The 17,684-nt window shown below is 45.9% G+C and overlaps 1 protein-coding gene across 5 annotated transcripts in view; it reads left to right on the forward strand.

Annotated features, from left to right (window-relative positions):
• LOC122543451 (zinc finger protein OZF-like) overlaps positions 1-15,748 on the forward strand; it is a 25,672-nt gene extending 9,924 nt beyond the window's left edge. The window contains exons 1-2 of one of the 5 annotated variants that reach the window (XM_043682154.1): positions 12,534-13,159; positions 13,682-15,748. In XM_043682154.1, coding sequence (XP_043538089.1) covers positions 13,926-15,344 — 1,419 coding nt within the window. In that variant the 5' untranslated portion in view covers positions 12,534-13,159; positions 13,682-13,925 and the 3' untranslated portion in view covers positions 15,345-15,748. Of the gene's footprint in view, positions 1-1,010; positions 1,700-5,614; positions 6,831-12,533; positions 13,160-13,681 lie in introns of those variants that run through there. The other 4 variants (XR_006310026.1, XR_006310027.1, XR_006310028.1 and 1 more) reach the window with 4 other exon arrangements.
• The last annotated feature ends 1,936 nt before the right edge of the window (positions 15,749-17,684 follow it).

Genomic DNA, 17,684 nt, shown 5'->3' on the forward strand with positions numbered 1-17,684 from the left:
GAGAGGAAGTCGTACGAGGCTAGGTTGAGAGTTCTCGGCCTTTTCTCGTTGGAACGGCGAAGGATGAGGGGTGACTTGATAGAGGTTTTTAAGATGATCAGAGGAATAGATAGAGTAGACAGTCAGAAACTTTTTCCCCGGGCACAACCGAGTGTTACAAGGGGACATAAATTTACGGTGAAGGGTGGAAGGTATAGGGGAGATGTCAGGGGTGGGTTCTTTACCCAGAGAGTGGTGGGGGCATGGAATGCGCTGCCTGTGGGAGTGGTAGAGTCAGAATCTTTGGTGACCTTTTAAGCGGCAATTGGATAGGTACATGGATGGGTGCTTAAGGTAGGACAAATGTTCAGCACAACATCGTGGGCCGAAGGGCCTGTTCTGTACTGTATTGTTCTATGTTCTAAACATTCAGACCAAAATGTAATGCTGAATTATAGAACACATTTACTGCACTAGAAAATAGCCTGGCAGGAAGGCTCAGAAAAAGAGGGGGAACTTAAAGATTGGGACACCTGAGCTCACCAAGTGATAATGGATGCTATAAAACCATGAAGAACATTTGCCTCAGCATTGGTGAACCTGTGTGAACAGGACACCAAGTGATAACATTCACAGCCGTTCCCTTGTGAAATTAATGACAGTGTTTGAGAATCTGACCCTGAAACAAAACTCGGTACTATCAAAAGCTTTTTGTAATTAACGGTTGGATCATGTTCACTATAATGGACTCTTATTACTCCTTGCAAGCGAGGCAGACACACAGAGAGAGAGAGAGAGAGAAAAAATCTTTGCTGACTTAAGAGTTCAAAAGTACCTAGAGAAAGAGAGACCATTTTAGTGCTGAGGCTGTTGGTGCTCGTAGAAAATTAACTCTTAGTGCTTATCTGCTATGGATTGAATTTAATTGCATTTTGAGACTTTTTGATGATTTTGAGTAGCTATTACTGGTTATGAAATGCAAACTCCGTAAAAGGTAATGTTGATAAGGCTTTAACTTGCTGTTTTTACAGACCAAGACTGCCCCACTGTTAATTCGAGCCAGCCAGATCTTATGTCTTCTTTGAATTTGAATCACAAACTTGATAGGAAGGCATGTTTAATTCAAGACGAATTAATCATTTTAAATACAACCCCGCAGTAACACTTCAGCCTCAGGTACAGAATGATTCTGTGCTTAAGATAAAAAGCAGGAATCTGCTCCCAGCTTCAAATTATTCTGAACCTAACATTGAAGAGATTCTGAACAATTTTATGGTTGAAAGGTTTCTGTGCAAGGAGGGCAAACATTTCATAAAACACTGATATCAGACATGTGAGCTGTGCAAGGTTACTTTATGAACTCTCCAATTAGCTCAGACTGGACCTCTTTATGACAGGAGTTTATCTCGCTAGCAAGCTGGGTATGTTTTTCCCACCTGATGGATAGCTCAAGGCCTGTAGGAGTGATCTGTCAAGGGCACACAGATCTGTCAATTAACTTTTCTTCCTTACGAATTATTGTCTTCACTGTCTAATTAAGAACATACAATGTTTTTGTAAACTTTGTATAAAAGAAGCCACTTAGTATCAGTACATCGGAGTAGTCTGCTGGGGCACTGAGGACCGGTACCCTACTCTCCGAGGTTATTAGCACCTTGCTAGTTTAGCGTATAGGTGTCAGTGTTATGTTGTAACAGTGATGCTATTTGTGAATAAAGGGGATGACTAAAATTATACTAAACTGTCTGTAAGAGGTTTTTATTCCAGACTTCCAAAGAGTACAATTTCCGGGACAAACCAAGAGAGAGGCTTAAAGGTCTGAGTCCACAAGGGATTCCCTGGGCCATCTCAAACCTGTACCTTAACAGTGTCTTGTACTTAAGTTTCTGTCAAGCTCTGCTCAATCTTACTGACCATGTCTTGTAGTAATTGTGGTGGGAATAACAAGTTCTCTTTGCGTTTCCCACTCTTTTGTTTGCCCTGACTGCTGCAACAAATCATTACCGGGTATCTACATCATGGACTTGCAATCGTTTCAGGCCTCTATATTGGCAACCTTGCAGAAGGTCTCCAGGAATATGTTTCCAGTTTGTCCACTACTTTTTGTCATTTATATAAATGATTTGGATGCGAGCATAAGAGGTACAGTTAGTAAGTTTGCAGATGCCACCAAAATTGGAGGTGTAGTGGACAGCGAAGAGGGTTACCTCAGATTACAACAGGATCTGGACCAGATGGGCCAATGGGCTGAGAAGTGGCAGATGGAGTTTATTTCAGATAAATGCGAGGTGCTGCATTTTGGGAAAGCAAATCTTAGCAGGATGTATACACTTAATGGTAAGGTCCTTTGAAAGGGTTCAGAAAAGATTTACAAGGATGTTGCCAGGGTTGGAGGATCTGAGCTACAGGGAGAGGCTGAACAGGCTGGGGCTGTTTTCCCTGGAGCGTCAGAGGCTGAGGGGGTGACCTTACAGAGGTTTATAAAATTGAGGGGCACGGATAGGGTAAATAGACAAAGTCTTTTCCTTGGGTTCGGGACTAGAGGGCATAGGTTTAGGGTGAGAGGGGAAAGATGTAAAAGAGACCTGAGGGGCAACTTTTTCACACAGAGGGTGGTACGTGTACGGAATGAGCTGCCAGAGGAAGTGGTGGAGGCTGGTACAATTGCAACATTTAAGAGGCATCTGGATGGGGATATGAATAGGAAGGGTTTGGAGGGATATGAGCCGGGTGCTGGCAGGTGGGACTAGATTGGGTTGGGATATCTGAACGGGTTGGACCGAAGGGTCTGTTTCCGTGCTGTACATCTCTATGACTCTATAAGCTTCCCATCCCTGTGCTCACAAGCAATCTTTTCGGTTAACCATAGGCCACTCCTTGGACAGGTACCTTACCCAGGTAAAGTCCAAAGAGTGAAATCAAGCTTCCTCGGTCTTCCCATCAAAATGCACCACTTCACACTTAAACGTTTTGAAATTAATTTGCAATTTACGCAACCTGGCCCATACACTTTATTAACACCTTATGTTACATGGCTGTCTTCCTCAGTGTTAGCTGAGCCTCCAATTTTGTATTGCCTACCAGTTTTGAAGATGTACTTTTGATTTCCACCTCCACGTTGTCAAAGTAAATGGTAAACAACAGTAGTCCCAGCGCTGATGCCTGATGATCTCCACTTGCCTCCCTACGCCAGTCAAGTTGATATCCTTTGCCCTGACTCTCACTCTATTTTCCAGTGTAGCCAGCTTGCTATCTATTCTCCTGCTTGTCATCTGACCCCATGTCTTAATCATGAGTCTATCATGTAGTGGTACTTACTTAATATATTTAAAAACAATCCATATATTACATCTACTACTTTACTTTCGTTCATTCTTTGTTACTTTTCCAATGAACTCCAAAAAAGTTAAAGTTTATTTTATGTCATCACTTTTTCTTCTCAATGTCCCCTCTCTAACTAAATTCTCTTCCCTTCAAAATGAACCTCTCTCTCCCTTGAATGAATTGCTCTGGTCTTGGACTGACTTAATTGCTCCTCAGCCACTATCTTCCAATAAATACAACAAGGACTAGAGTTAAAGGTTATTGACGTGTGATTACTTTTGTGGACAATTGGTTTGACAGCTGATATGTTTGTAACTTTGAATTGACTCATAGAGTCATAGAGATGTACAGCACGGAAACAGACCCTTCAGTCCAACTTGTCCACGCCATGCAGCTATCCCAATCCAATCTCGTCCCACCTGCCAGCACCCGACCCATATCCCTCCAAACCCTCCTTATTCATTTACCCATCCAGATGCCTTTTAACTGTTCTTCTGAGCAGTTCAACTCTCATTGTGACTGCAAACATTTATGGTTTATATCGATTCTGTGACTTGAGGATGAGTCAATGTCATTATGGCTTTCCCACGTCAAACCAGACAAAGGGGTAAATGTAGGGGAGTGGGTCTGGGTGGGTTGTTCTTTCCACACTGGGGGGAATCTAATCTAGCCTTAAAAGGAAACTGCTTGGCATACTGTCCTCATTCCTGAAGAAGGGCTCATGCCCGAAACATCGATTCTCCTGCTCCTTGGATGCTGCCTGACCTGCTGCGCTTTTCCAGCAACACATTTTCAGCTTTTAAAAAGAAACTGTGCCATGAACTGTTCACATGTATATCTTTTGTTTAATATGTTTGGTGGCCTTTTTTTTAAAACACTCAGGTTTGCAGATTCACGTTCTATTCGAACATAGGGTCCAGAAAAGTCGTGGAGGACACATTGAGGTTCTGTTGAGGTTATTAATTTTCAGTACTGAATAGTGCCTTTGACCGAGTGTCCATCAACAAAGAGCATTGTGAATTCTCAAGCCATAGAACAAAGCAACAAACAAGTGACTGCTGCTGTTAACAAGTGAAACACTCTTCACCTTTACAAAATTGCTCTGAATGTTTAACTCTGTCAGAATCCTGCAGGTTAAGAGGATGCCTGAAATCCACCTTCCCGCCTAGTCTTGGATTAACGCACACATTAAAAGTGGCTACACACTTTTAAGTAAAGTCAGCGTAGTTCCAGAGGACTTTAGGGTTGCTTTCTCATCAGAGAGAGATGACTAATGGCGAAATTAACCTGAGGACTACCACATCACCGATTGGGGGAAGAGGTTGAGAAGGACATGGTAACCTCAGCCGGTGCGGGAATTGAACCCATTCTGTTAGTGTCACTCTGCATTGCAATCCGGTTGAGCCATCCCCATAGAAACAGCTGATGCTGAATACAATCTGCAAAGATGAGTCCCATCCCACCCCGACAATCCCGGGGCGTCACTTGTGAACCCGCCGGTGTGCGATCAGGTGGGACGAGAAAGCAAATCGCTTCCCGCACGCGGGGCAGTTGTCCGGCCTCTCCCCAGTGTGACTGCGCTGGTCCGTCAGCAGGACCCACGTGCTTTTGAAGCCCTTCTGGCATTCTGAACGTCGAAAGGGCCTCTTGTCAGAGTGGACGAGTCGGTGGACGGTGAGCTGGGACGAACACACGCAGGCCTGCCGCAGCAGGCTGGAGGATGACGTGAAGCCCTTGCTGCCCACCGAGCAGACGACAGGTCGCTCGCCGGTGTGGGCACCCGCTTGTGGGTGGTGAGGTGGGAGGGCGAGGTGAACCGCTTCCCACACACCGGGCTGGGGAAGGGCCTTGCCCCAGTGTGGGTGTACTGGTGCTCGGCCAGGATGGGTGACTGCTGGAATTTCTTGCCGCACTGTGAGCAGACGAACGGCCTCTCCCCAGTGTGACTGCGCCGGTGAATTTCCAGCTGTGATGGGTAATTGTATTCCTTCCCACAGTCGGAGCACTTACAGGGTTTCTCCATGGGTTACGTGCCTCTCTGGGGTGCAATCCGCGTGCAGACATGACTCGCACTTGTAACAACTCTGTGGTTTAGTTTGTTAGCCATCACTCTCAGACAGAAAAATCCACATTTGGTTTCTTCTCACTGTGAATGATGCAATGTCCCTTCAGGTTGTGTGACCGGTTAAAGCTCTCTCCACAATCAGTTCATGCAACACACTCATCCAGTCTGTGTAACTAGTTAAAAGGTCTTTCCACAGTCAATTCACTGGATTGTTCATCTGAGTCTGTGTGCCTTTCCCTCAGGCAGGCAGGCAGGCAGGAGGCTGGGAGAACACAGCAAGCCAGGCAGCATCAGGAGGTGGAGAAGTCAACGTTTCGGGTGTAACCCTTCTTCAGGACAGTGCAGACCAAATCTTCCCATTCCACGTCCAGCGCTCGATAAATCATGTGATGTTCTCGAAGAGATGCTTGTTTCGAATGTGGTGATTGCAAATCTCCCTTGGGTCACCCTGTAAAATGGAATTACAACAAAAAACCAAAACGCTGCCAGAACGGTATTGACATTCAGAAGAACGGTTCTGGGTGCTGAGTTTCAGACACTGGCTCCCTACCCATTGCGGCAGGCATTCGACACTTTGTTAGATGCTGCCTGAATTGCTGTGCTCTTCCAGCACCACTGAACCAGAATCTGGTTTCCAGCATCTGCAGTTATTGTTTTTACCACTTTGTTAGCAACCCCCTGACAAACACATCAACCCACAACATAAGGCCATTTATCTGGCAGATCATTTCCGATCGGGCAACGAGCAATGGGGAACTACCCCAGTATTTTGCAGCAGTTGCTCGGGGTGGGGGAACAAAGTCTCATTGAAATCTGTTCATATTTCATTCACAGGAAAAGAAAGCTCAATTATTTATCCTCCATTCAGAGAAGTGGCCCACGTTTTCCCTTCAGCTGACAGATGCTTTCTGACGAAGGGCTTTTGCCCGAAACGTCGATTTCCCTGCTCCTCAGATGCTGCCTGACCTGCTGTGCTTTTCCAGCACCACTCTAATCGAGACTCTGATCGCCAACATCTGCAGTCCTCACTTTCGCCTTGGTGCTTTCTGAACCCATTCCTATTCCATTTGCAGACGCTCCCTTACTCAAGCCCAATTTCTGCTCCAATTGACAGACTCTCCCTGAACCTGTCCTCATTCCTCCACCAGGATAATATTTCCTGTCTCTGTGCCTCTGGCGAGTCCCTCTCTTCACCTCCTCCTCTGGCTTCTTCCAAATATTTTTTAACCTCTACCTTCATTTGTCCCCTGGTCGTCTGAGCCTGCTCAGATCATGGCTTGGGGAGGCGCTGATTGACGGCTTTGGGTCAATAGGAGGTGAGTGGGTGGGGCTGGAGGACTGAGCGGAGGGGGGTGGTCCTCCAACCAATGGGAGTGAATGAGGGGTGGGGCTGATCCCAGAACTCCACACCCCCATATCTGTGTCTAATCTTAAAACAAAATCACAACACCAGGTTATGGTGCAACAGGTTTATTTGGAAGCACTAGCTTTCAGAGCACTGCTCCTTCATCAGGTAACTGGTGGAGTAAGATGCAGAATTTATAGCAAAAGATCACAGTTTATCGTTTTAGTTGCAAGACCCTGTGATCTTTTGCTATAAATCCTATGTCTTATGATCCTGCCCATCAGGATGAAGAAGCAGCGCTCTGAAAGCTAGTGTTTCCACATAAATCTGTTGCAACATAACCTGGTGTTGTGTGATTTTTAACTCTGTCCAACACCGGCGTCTCCTCATCATGAGAGTCTAATCGATTGAGTCATTCGTTTCAAACTATAGGAAAAACTGGATCTTTCTGATTGTGACTTTTAAACAAAGGAAACTCTGTGGGACTGGAACAAACATTTCAACACTTGCTACTGAAATGCATATGTTGAGAACAGACTGCATGGATTATTTGAGGAGAAAGTGAAGTCTGCAGATGCTGCAGATCAGAGCTGAAAATGAGTTGCTGGAAAAGCGCAGCAGGTCAGGCAGCATCCAGGGAACAGGAGAATCGACGTTTCGGGCATAAGCCCTTCTTCAGGAATGAGGAAAGTTTGTCCAGTAGGCTAAGATAAAAGGTATGGAAATGTGTTGCTGGAGAAGCGCAGCAGGTCAGGCAGCATCTAGGGAACAGGAGAATCGACGTTTCGGGCATTAGCCCTTCTTTGTTGTTGTGGTCTGGCGATGGAGGAGTCCAAAGACCTGCATATCCTTGGTGGAGTGGGAGAGGGAATTGAAGTGTTGAGCTACAGGGTGGTTGGGTTGGTCGGTCCGGGTGTCCCAGAGGTGTTCTCTGAAACGTTCCGCAAGTAGCCGGCCTATCTCCCCAATATAGAGGAGGCCACATCGGGTGCAGAGGATGCAATAAGACCACTCCCTCCGTGACTCCCTCGTCAGATCCACACCCCCCCGCCAACCCAACCTCCAGTCCCGGCACCTTCCCCTGCAACCGCAGGAGGTGCAAGACTTGTGCCCACACCTCCCTCCAAGGCTCCAAAGGAAACTTCCATATCCGCCACAGATTCACCTGGACCTCCACACAGTTAAGAGTCAACTATGTTGTGTAGGTCTGCAGTCACAGGTAGGCAAGGATGGACCAGGTAACGGATGGCAGCTTACTTCCTAAACGATATTCGGAGGAGGCTCACCAGCCTAGAGATGAGCGTCTGCAGAGAGATTGAACAGTTTAGGCATATAGCCTCTGCCATTTAGAAGAATGAGGTGAGATCAAATGGAGGTATTCACGATGATAAAAGGGTGTCGGGAAAAAAGGATGAGGAGCAGTTGCTTCCTCTTGTGCGGCATTCTAGACGAAAGGTCATAACCTCAGGATAAGGGACAGCAAATTTAAAAAGAGAGTTAAGGAAAAACTACTTCTCCCAAAGGGTTGTGAATCTGTAGGATTCGTGACCCCACAGTAAAGTGGATGCTGGGACAGTGAGTAAATTTGAAGAGGAGTTGGATTTTTAGTTGGTAACAGTTTGAGGAAATGTGGAGAGAAGGCATGAAAATAGGGGTGAGGAGCGTATCAGACTCTTTACTTTAGATTCCCTACAGTTTGGAAACAGGCCCTTCGGCCCAACAAGTCCACACCGTCCCTCTGAAGAGTAACCCACCCAGACCCATTTCCCTCTGACTAATGCACCTGACACTATGGGCAATTTAGCATGGCCAATCCACCCTGACCTGCACATCCTCCGGAGCACCCGGAGGAAACCCACGCAGACACAGGGAGGATGTGCAAACTCCACACAGACAGTCACCCGAGGCAGGAATCAAACCCGGGACCCTAGTGCTGTGAAGCAGCAGTGCTAACCACTGAGCCACCATGCCACCCCATGGGCCAAATGGCCTAAGTCTGCTCCTATATCTTATGAACCAGATGGGCTTTTCTTCCCAATGAACAATGGATTCATAGTTATCATTTAAAGTCTTAATTCCAGAGTCTTATTGAACTTAAATTCCACCATCGCAGGATGTGGACAGTTATAGTAATATCACTTGGTCATTGCCTCCCCTAAATGGTGATGGAAGAACAGCTCTTCCATGTATCCTTATACTGCTGGTTTCTCACAAAGTGTACTCATGATTCTCCCCTGCCCACTGTTGATGTGTGGTGCTCAGATTTACCCTCGGACGACCGTCTGTGTGGAGTTTGCACATTCTACCCGTGTCCGCATGGGTTTCCTCCGGGTGCTCTGGTTTCCTCCCACAGTCCAAAGATACTGGTTAGGGTGGATTGGCCGTGCTAAATTGCCCCATAGTGTTCAGGGATGTTCAGGTTAGGTGAACTGACCATGCTAGATTGCCCCACAGTGTTCAGGGATATGTTGGTTAGGTGCATTAATCAGGGGAAATGCATGCAATAGGGTAGGGGAATGGATCTGGGTGGGATACTCTTCGGAGGGTTGTTGACTTGTTGGGCCAAATGGCCTGTTTCCACACTAGGGATTTGACGATTCTATGAAATACACTTGTCTGCCTGTCTATCATAATCTTTAACTCCCTTGTTATCAACAGTTGTTTAACTTCGCCCTGATTGTATTCAATGACCCAGATACCACAACTCGCTGGAGGAAAGAATTCCAAACACGAGCAAGAAGAAATGCCTCTTAAAAGGAACCTTTATTTTCAAGCAACGTTGCATTTTATTTTCTAGATTCCCTTACAAGCCTTTCAGTACCCATCGGAACAATATATGTTTCAGTGAGATCACTGTTACTTTCCAGTTAAGTATAGGACTAAACAGTTCAATGTTCCATTTAAAGATAATTCCTTCAATCCAGAATGGGCCTTCTCTGAACTGCATCCAATAAATGTATATCCTTTCCTTAGGTAATGTGATGTAAACCTGACACAGTCCCCAAATGTAACAAACAATAACCTGTACAGCTATAGCAAGATGGAATTTTTATACTCCATCCTCTCTTGCAATAAAGGTCAACATTCTGTTTTCTTTCAGATTTCTTTCAAATTCATTTGACCTACATGTTGTCTTGTAACTCACCAACAAGGACATCCAGCTTGCTTTTCAACACATCCATTCTGCAGTTCTCCTCCATTTGAATAACATTCTGCTTATCTATTCTTCATGCCAAAGCAGACGACCTCACATCTTTCTACATTGCATTTGGCCAACTGAATATGTGCACACTCACCCCTATCCATATTACATTCCAGGCTGCTTGTATGCTCCTCACAACTTGTTTTTCTTTCTGTCTCAGTATTGTAAAATGTTGGCTACATCCTCAAAAAATTTTAATAAAGCTGTCAAACTAAATTTTCTTTTCACTAAACCAGGTCGACTCTCCTTGACTGGACAATTTTCTAAATGTCCTGTTACTACCTATTTAAAAATGGACTGTAGAACTTCCCAATGACAAATGTTGAGTTGACTGGCCTTTAGTTCCGAGATTTCAGTCCTTCTCATTTCAGGAAAAGAGATGTTCCATTTGCAATTTTCCATTCTGCTGGGATCTTTCTAGATGTTGAGGAATTTTGGAAGATTACAAAACATGCATCTACTATTGTTCAAGGTGCTTCTCTTTAAGACCCTAGGATGTTGGGATTCCACACAGGGACGTTTCTCCCTTTTGTTCACTGGGATACCCATGATGTGTTCTCTAGTGATTGTGTCTGTTGCAGTTTCCATTCATCTTTTTCATTCTTGGCTTTCTACAATTCTGTGGGGTGTTTTTGTTCTGCTGTAGTTAAAGCAGACAGAAAATGTTACTTTATTTCTATTATTAATTCCTGTGTTAATAAAAACAAAATACTGCAAATGCTGGAAATTAGAAATAAACATCTATATTCAAGGATGAGGTAACCAAACACCTTTAAAATTTTCAGTTACTCAGTGGGATGGTTGGTTGTGCCTTGCAAACCTCATTGCATTTTTTTGAAGAGATGATAATGGTAATGGACAGAGGAATGTTAATAGATGTTGTTTACGTGGACTTCCAGAAAGCATTTAATAAAGTCACACAGGAGAGACTGTAAACTGAGGTAGAAGCGCATGGAATTGAGGGCAAATTACTGACATGGCTGGGAAATTGGTGAGTGACTAGTAACAGAATGTAAGGATAATAGGTAGGAACTCAAATTGGGAAGATGTGGCCAGTGATGTTCCTCAAGGATCAATGATTCACATTATTTATTAATGACTTGGATAATGGTACAGAAAGTCAAATATCCAAATTTATTTGGAGACACATAGTTGGGTGGCATTGTAGACAGTATCGATGATAGTATAAAGTTTCAAAAGAGATATTAATAGAATAACTGAATGGGCAAAACTGTGGCAGATGGAGTTCAATGTAAGCAAGTGTGAGGTTATTCATTTTGGACAAACAAAGGATAGAGCAGGGTACTTTCTATATGGAGAAAGTGAGGACTGCAGATGCTGGAGATCAGAGTCGAGAGTGTGGTGCTGGATAAGCAGAGCAGGTCACGCAGCATCCAAGGAGCAGGAGAATCCACATTTTGGGCATAAGCCCTTCATCAGGAATCATATTCCTGATGAACGGCTTATGGCCGAAACGTCGAGTCTCCTGTTCCTCAGATGCTGCCTGACATGCTCTGCTTTTCCAGCCCCACACTCTCGACTCTGCTTTCTATATGGTATGAAGTTAAATCGTGTGGTTGTCCAAGGGGACTTGGGGCTTCAGGTGCATAGATTCAAAATGTCACGACCAGGTGCAGAAAATAATCAAAAACGTGAATGGAATGCTATTCTATATACCTGGAGGGCAAGGATCCAGATGTTATACTGCTGTTATACAAATCCCAGGTTAGGCCCCACTTGGAGTTCTGTGAGCATACCTGGGAACCTCACCTTCGGAAGGATATACTGGCCTTGGAGGGACTGCAGTGTAGGGTTACAAGAATGACACCTGGACATTTGGTGTTAAGTTATGAGAGATTACACAAAGTTGGCCATTTTTCTCGAGAACTCAGAAGGTTAAAGGATGATCAGACTGAAGTCTTCAAGAAATGAACAGGAGAAGACAAGCTAGATAAAGGTAAACTATTTCTGCTATTTGGGGATTCTAGAACAAGGTAGCATAGTCTGAGAATTAGGTGCAGACTGTTCAGCAGAGATTTTAGGAAGCATTTCTTCATACAGGGGGAGGTAGTGATTTGGAACTCTTCTACAACTGGCAGTGTGTTCTGGATTAGCTGTTAATTTTATACCTGTTAAGGCAGATATGTGGAGTCAGGCTGAAGATGAGCTATGATCTCACCGAATGGTGGAACAGCCTTGAAGGGCTGAATGGCCTCCTCCTGTTCCTATGTAACCCGAAGGACAGCATTCTCAATGAATTTGTCTCCACAATGACTGTGCAGTGGTCACTCTTACCGATACTGTCATGTACAGATGCATCAGCATTAGGCAGATTGGTCAGGAAGAGGTCAAGGATGCTTTTCTCTTTAGCTGGTTTCTTCATCACCTGCAGCAGACCCATCCTGGCATCTATTACCATAAGACATAGCAGCATAAGTTAGGCCATTCAGCCCACTGAGTCTGCTCCATTATTCAATCATGGCTGATACGTTTCTCATCCCCATTCTCTTGCCTTTTCCCCTTAACCTTTGAGCCCTTTGGCAATCAAGAATCTATCTATCTCACGCCTCAGAAGTATATGCCTACTTTTATATTCAAGTCCTATCAAAATAAATTATCTTCAAGATTGAACCACTCGTACTGCCATCCAGCGGCTCTTGCTGATGGATATTGAAATCTCCCACACCAGAGTACACACATCTGCAACCTCACCAACCAAAAGTGCTTCCTCCATGAGGTGCTCAACATGGAACAGCACTGTCTTATTCCTGATGAAGGGCTTTTGCCCAAAACGTCGACTTTCCCTGCTCCTCGGATGCTGCCTGACCTGCCGTGCTTTTCCAGCACCACTCTGATCTAAACTCTGATTTCCAGCATCTGCACACCTCATTTTTGTCTTATCAGCCAATGGACGACGGTAGGGGTGGTAATCACTAGGACGTTTCCAGACCTATGTTTAACCTGAAGCCAAGATCCAGAGTCAATGCTGAGAATTCCAAGCCTCTCTGTTCAGTCCCTGATACACCCACAACACCCGCCTTCTGTCTCCAAGACTTCCCATTGGTTGGAGGACCCAGTGCTGCCAGGTCCTCCAGCATTCTCTATTGGTTGGAGGACCCATCGTGCCCTGAGACCTCCAAGCTTTCCTATTGGTCGCCGCGCTCGTCAATCATCGCCGCGGTCGCCATTACTGTCCCGGTCGCGGCTGCGGGAAGGGGAGTGGAGGCTCTGTGGACTATGGAAGGTGTGGGATTAGCGCAGGATCTCTCGGGTGCTCCGGGTTGGATGCATTCATTCTGGGGATGGATGTAGGGAGAGCTGCAGATAAAGGGGTGGCAGGGGAAGGGTGGTGAAGTGGTGATGGGTGAAGACAGGTAGAGGGTACGACCTGGTTGGTCAATGGGAGGAATTAGTCCGGTAACTGGCTGGGAGGAGTGGAAGGGAGGGAGAGGGGCTGGGTAGGGAGTAAGGGGAGAGGGAGGGAGGTTATTTGAAATTGGAAAACTCAATGTTGAGTCCTCCGGGCTGTAGGCTGCCCAGGCAGAATATGAGGTGGTGTTCCTCCGATTTGCAGTTTGGTTCATTGTGGCAAGGGAGGAGGCCAAGGATGGTCATGTTGGAAAGGGAGTGGAAGGGGAATTAAAATAGGCAGTGACTGGGAGGTCTGGTCAGCCTTGACCTCCCCAACTCGCCGTGGTGAGGATCGCTCCTGCTCTATCTTTAATTCTATTTTGTTTTCTTTCTTTGTCACTCCCTGTCTCCACAGATTTCACTGCTCACATCCAGCATTTCCCTTTTCAGTCTCAGGATTTGCATTGTCGTCAGTGTTACTCTGCTTTTATCCTGGACCCGGAAGCCTTTCTTTTTTTCAGTTCAAGTTGGTGAGGAAGGCCAAACGTGGTGGTGGGGGGGCAGTGTCACGTCACAGGGAACGGGAGGAAGTCACTCACTCCCAACACGTCAAGCGTACTGCACCTTGGATAGGTCGGCTGGCTTCATCAGGATCTTGAATGCTGTTGTTGACCTTGCTGATGGAAGGAGAAAGCAGTGATCGTATTGTGGACCAGGCAAAGACGCTCTCTGCATATGGACTGTCCTTCAGCTGTATCCCCGTCTCAGGGAATCATGTGGATTGTTACAATGGAGAGGCCCGTAGTGAAATTGGAAGTGATGGGAAGAGCTGCAGTTCCCTGCCATCTTTGGGAGTTCATCAGCACAGTCCGACCAAGAGCAGCCCATTCACCTGCTCCGTATGTGGAAAGGTATTTGCTTATCTGTCCCATTTGCAGGCACACCAACTCGTTCACTCAGAGGAAAGACCATTTCAGTGTTCCGACTGCAGGAAGACCTTTAAAAGCTCCCGGGATCTGATGAGGCATAAGATGGCTCACACAGAGGAGAGGCCATTTCAATGTTCTGACTGTGGCAAGTGTTTTAAAAGCTTCCAGGAGCTGCGGCGACACCGGCACCTGCACAGTGGGCTGAGGCCGTTCACTTGCTCCGTGTGTGGGAAAGCATTCGCTCGGTCCTTCAACCTGCTGGCACACCAGAGAGTTCACACTGGGGAGAAGCCGTTCATCTGCTCCATTTGTGGGAAGGGCTACAGTCGGCTAACCCACCTGGTGAAACATAAGCAAATCCACAGTGAAGAGAGACCTCTTAGATGCTCTGACTGTGGGATGAGCTTTAATAGCTCCCAGAAGTTGAAGGGGCACCAGCGTGAGCACACCGGAGAACAGACATTCATCTGCTCTGTGTGCGGGAAGGGGTTCACACGATCATCCGCTCTGCTAACACACCAGCGAGTTCACCTGGATGAGAGACCCTTTAAGTGTTCCGAATGTGGGGAGACGTTCAGAACCTTCAAGTGTTTGAAAAGGCACCAACATAGTCACACAGGCAAAAGCCCGTTCACATGCCCCGAGTGTGGGAAGGGTTTTGCTCAGTCAACCCCTCTGATGATACACCAGCGAGTTCACACCGGGGAGAGGCCATTCACCTGCTCTGTGTGCGGGAAGGGATTCACGCAGTCGTCCAACCTGCGGACACACCAGCGGGTCCACACTGGGGAGAAGCCGTTCAGCTGCTCTGAGTGCGGGAAGGTGTTTGCTCGGTCGTCTAACCTGCTGATGCACCAACGGGTTCACACCGCCGAAAGACCATTCAAATGCCCGGACTGTGGGAAGGGCTTTAAAAGGCAGTGGCTGTTGGTGACACACCAGCGGGTTCACTCGGGTGAGAGGCCATTCATTTGCACCCTGTGTGGGAAAGGCTTCGCTCAGTCATCGACGCTGCAGAGCCACCGGCGTGTTCACATGACTACGCCATTCAAGTGCTCTGACTGTGGCAAGAGCTTTAAAAGAGCCAGAAACCTGCTAAAGCACCAGTCATCTCACACTGCGCACAGACCAATGTCTGGAATGAAGTGAAGGCTTTCAAAATCGTGTGCTGCTGCTTAAACTGCCGTGCTGATGATTTCCTTTATTTGATCCTTGCTTGTTAATCAATGAAGTAGTTCAAATATAAAACATTGAAAGAGGAGGTTTGACCCAACTGAATTAGAGTCCTAAGTGGTCTCCAGTACAGAAGAAGGCCCTTCAGTCTATCGAGTCTGCACCAGTCAAAAGCAAGCGCCTAACTGTTTGGATCCTTTTGTTCAGCACTTGGCCCGTCGTCTTGTCTGCCTTGGCTTTGCAAGTGTACATCTAAATAGTTCTTCAAATGTTTCTGCCTCTCCCACCCTTTACAGGCACTGAGTTCAAGATTCCTACCAACCTCTGGGTGAAAATCACAAGAGCATCGCTCTGAAAGCTAGAGTGCTTCCAATTAAACCTGTTGGACTATAACCTGGTGTTGTGTGATTTTTAACTTTGTCCACCCCAGTCCAACACCGGCATCTCCTAATCATCACCTCTAAACCTTCTTTTCCTGACATTAAATCTGTACCCCAGACATTGATCCCTCCACCTAGTGAAGAAATTTCTTCTCATCTGCCTGTCTAGGTCTGTCATAATTGTATATATCTCAGTCATGTCCCCTCTCATTCTGCTGGACTCCAAAGAAAACAACTCTCGTCTATGTAACCTCTCTTCATCATTAAAACTCTCCAGCCCTGGCAATATCCTTGAAAATTCCCTGTTCATGCTGCAAAAAAACCTCCACCCTCCCCCCGCCAACTTCAATCCATCATTACATCCTCTTATTCATTTCACTCCCTCCTTCCTCCTCAAACCCATCTTTGTTAACCTCTGCACTGCTCCCTGGGATAGCATGTTCTACACATTTTCACCTGGAATCTCACCTAATGAGATTCTGTGGAGCTGACCAGTGTGTGTCAGTAGTTCTTTTTCTGACACTGAAACGTTGCTGAAACCTTTTGTATTCACGGGCAAAGTGCCAGACAATTACAAATTCAATATATGAGTGCAAACCCAATAATGATCTTGCAGACTGCATAGCTGTGTCAACTGGATAGGCTCGTCTTTATAATCCCAGCCCGAGATGAAATAATTTCACAACCGCCCTCTTCCTTCCCCACCCCCTAAAAAAAGAACATGACCACAGATGGCAGGCAACAGATGAGCCCAAATACTCCCATCTTTTGAGCCGGGACGAAGCTTTTTCGTCGGAACAGTCCACTTTAGCTCTGATCAATTGAAACAGACTTGAGACATGAGGGGCATGGATAGGATAAGTTGACATAGTCTTTTCCCTGGGGTGGGGGAGTCCAGAACTAGAGGGCATAGGTTTAGGGTGAGAGGGGAACGATATAAAAGGGACCTAAGGGGCACTATTTTCACGCAGAGAGTGATGCGTGTATGGAATGAGCTGCGAGAGGAGGCTTGTACAATCGCAACATTTAAAAGGCATCTGGATGGTTATATGAATAGGAAGGCTTTGCAGAGAAATGGGCCAGGTGCTGGCAAGTGGGCCTACATTGGGTTGGGATATCTGGTCGGCATGGACGGGTTGGACCGAAGGATCTATTTCCGTGCAGCACATCTCTGTGACTCTATGACTCTAAGTGTGTACGAATACAGTGTACTTCCAAACATTCTAAATAAATCCTGTTATCGTCAGCTTGATTGCCTGAGGCACTAGCCTCATTGAAATCGTGGAAACATGCAGAATAGTCCTTTGGGCCCGTTGTTTCTGGACTAGCCTAAAGAAGAGTCATTAGCCTAATTAAACATTCCAGCTCTTGGTCCAGTGGAACAGTCATTTGAGTGTGAGCATCTCAGGGCTTTTGCAGTTACTGTTGTTCAAGTTGTTTTCACACAGCTTTCCCATTTGCCTCTTTGTTTCTTTTCAACAGAAATATGTATTAGTGTCCCCACTTTGAATGGTGACTCCTTAATAAACTAAAATGAATAACACTAAAACTGCAAATGAAACATTGTTTGTCATACTAACTTTCCCAAATGTGTTGCCTCTGATGTTCAGTGGTTGTAGGGGACCTTAAGCTTTCTCACCAGGGACATCTGAATGCAGAAAAAGAAAACCCACAGAAGAGATGCAAGGCAGTCCCATAAAGATGTCCTCAGTCCTGCCCACTTTTCTGTCTCTGAGCAATGCATTCAGCATTCATAGTGAAAAGGCAACTGTTATCAGAGATGGATATAAATGAGTATGACTTGATGGCTATTGTGGGAACATGGTTGCAAGGTGACCAAAGCTACGACCTGGATATTGAAGCATTTTGAGACATTTTGAAAAGCCAAAAAGCTAGGAAAAATTGGTGACATAGCTCTCATAATTAAGATTGAGCA

Source organism: Chiloscyllium plagiosum, chromosome 44 (assembly GCF_004010195.1).
Source record: "Chiloscyllium plagiosum isolate BGI_BamShark_2017 chromosome 44, ASM401019v2, whole genome shotgun sequence".
In the NCBI taxonomy this organism is placed as follows: domain Eukaryota; kingdom Metazoa; phylum Chordata; class Chondrichthyes; order Orectolobiformes; family Hemiscylliidae; genus Chiloscyllium; species Chiloscyllium plagiosum.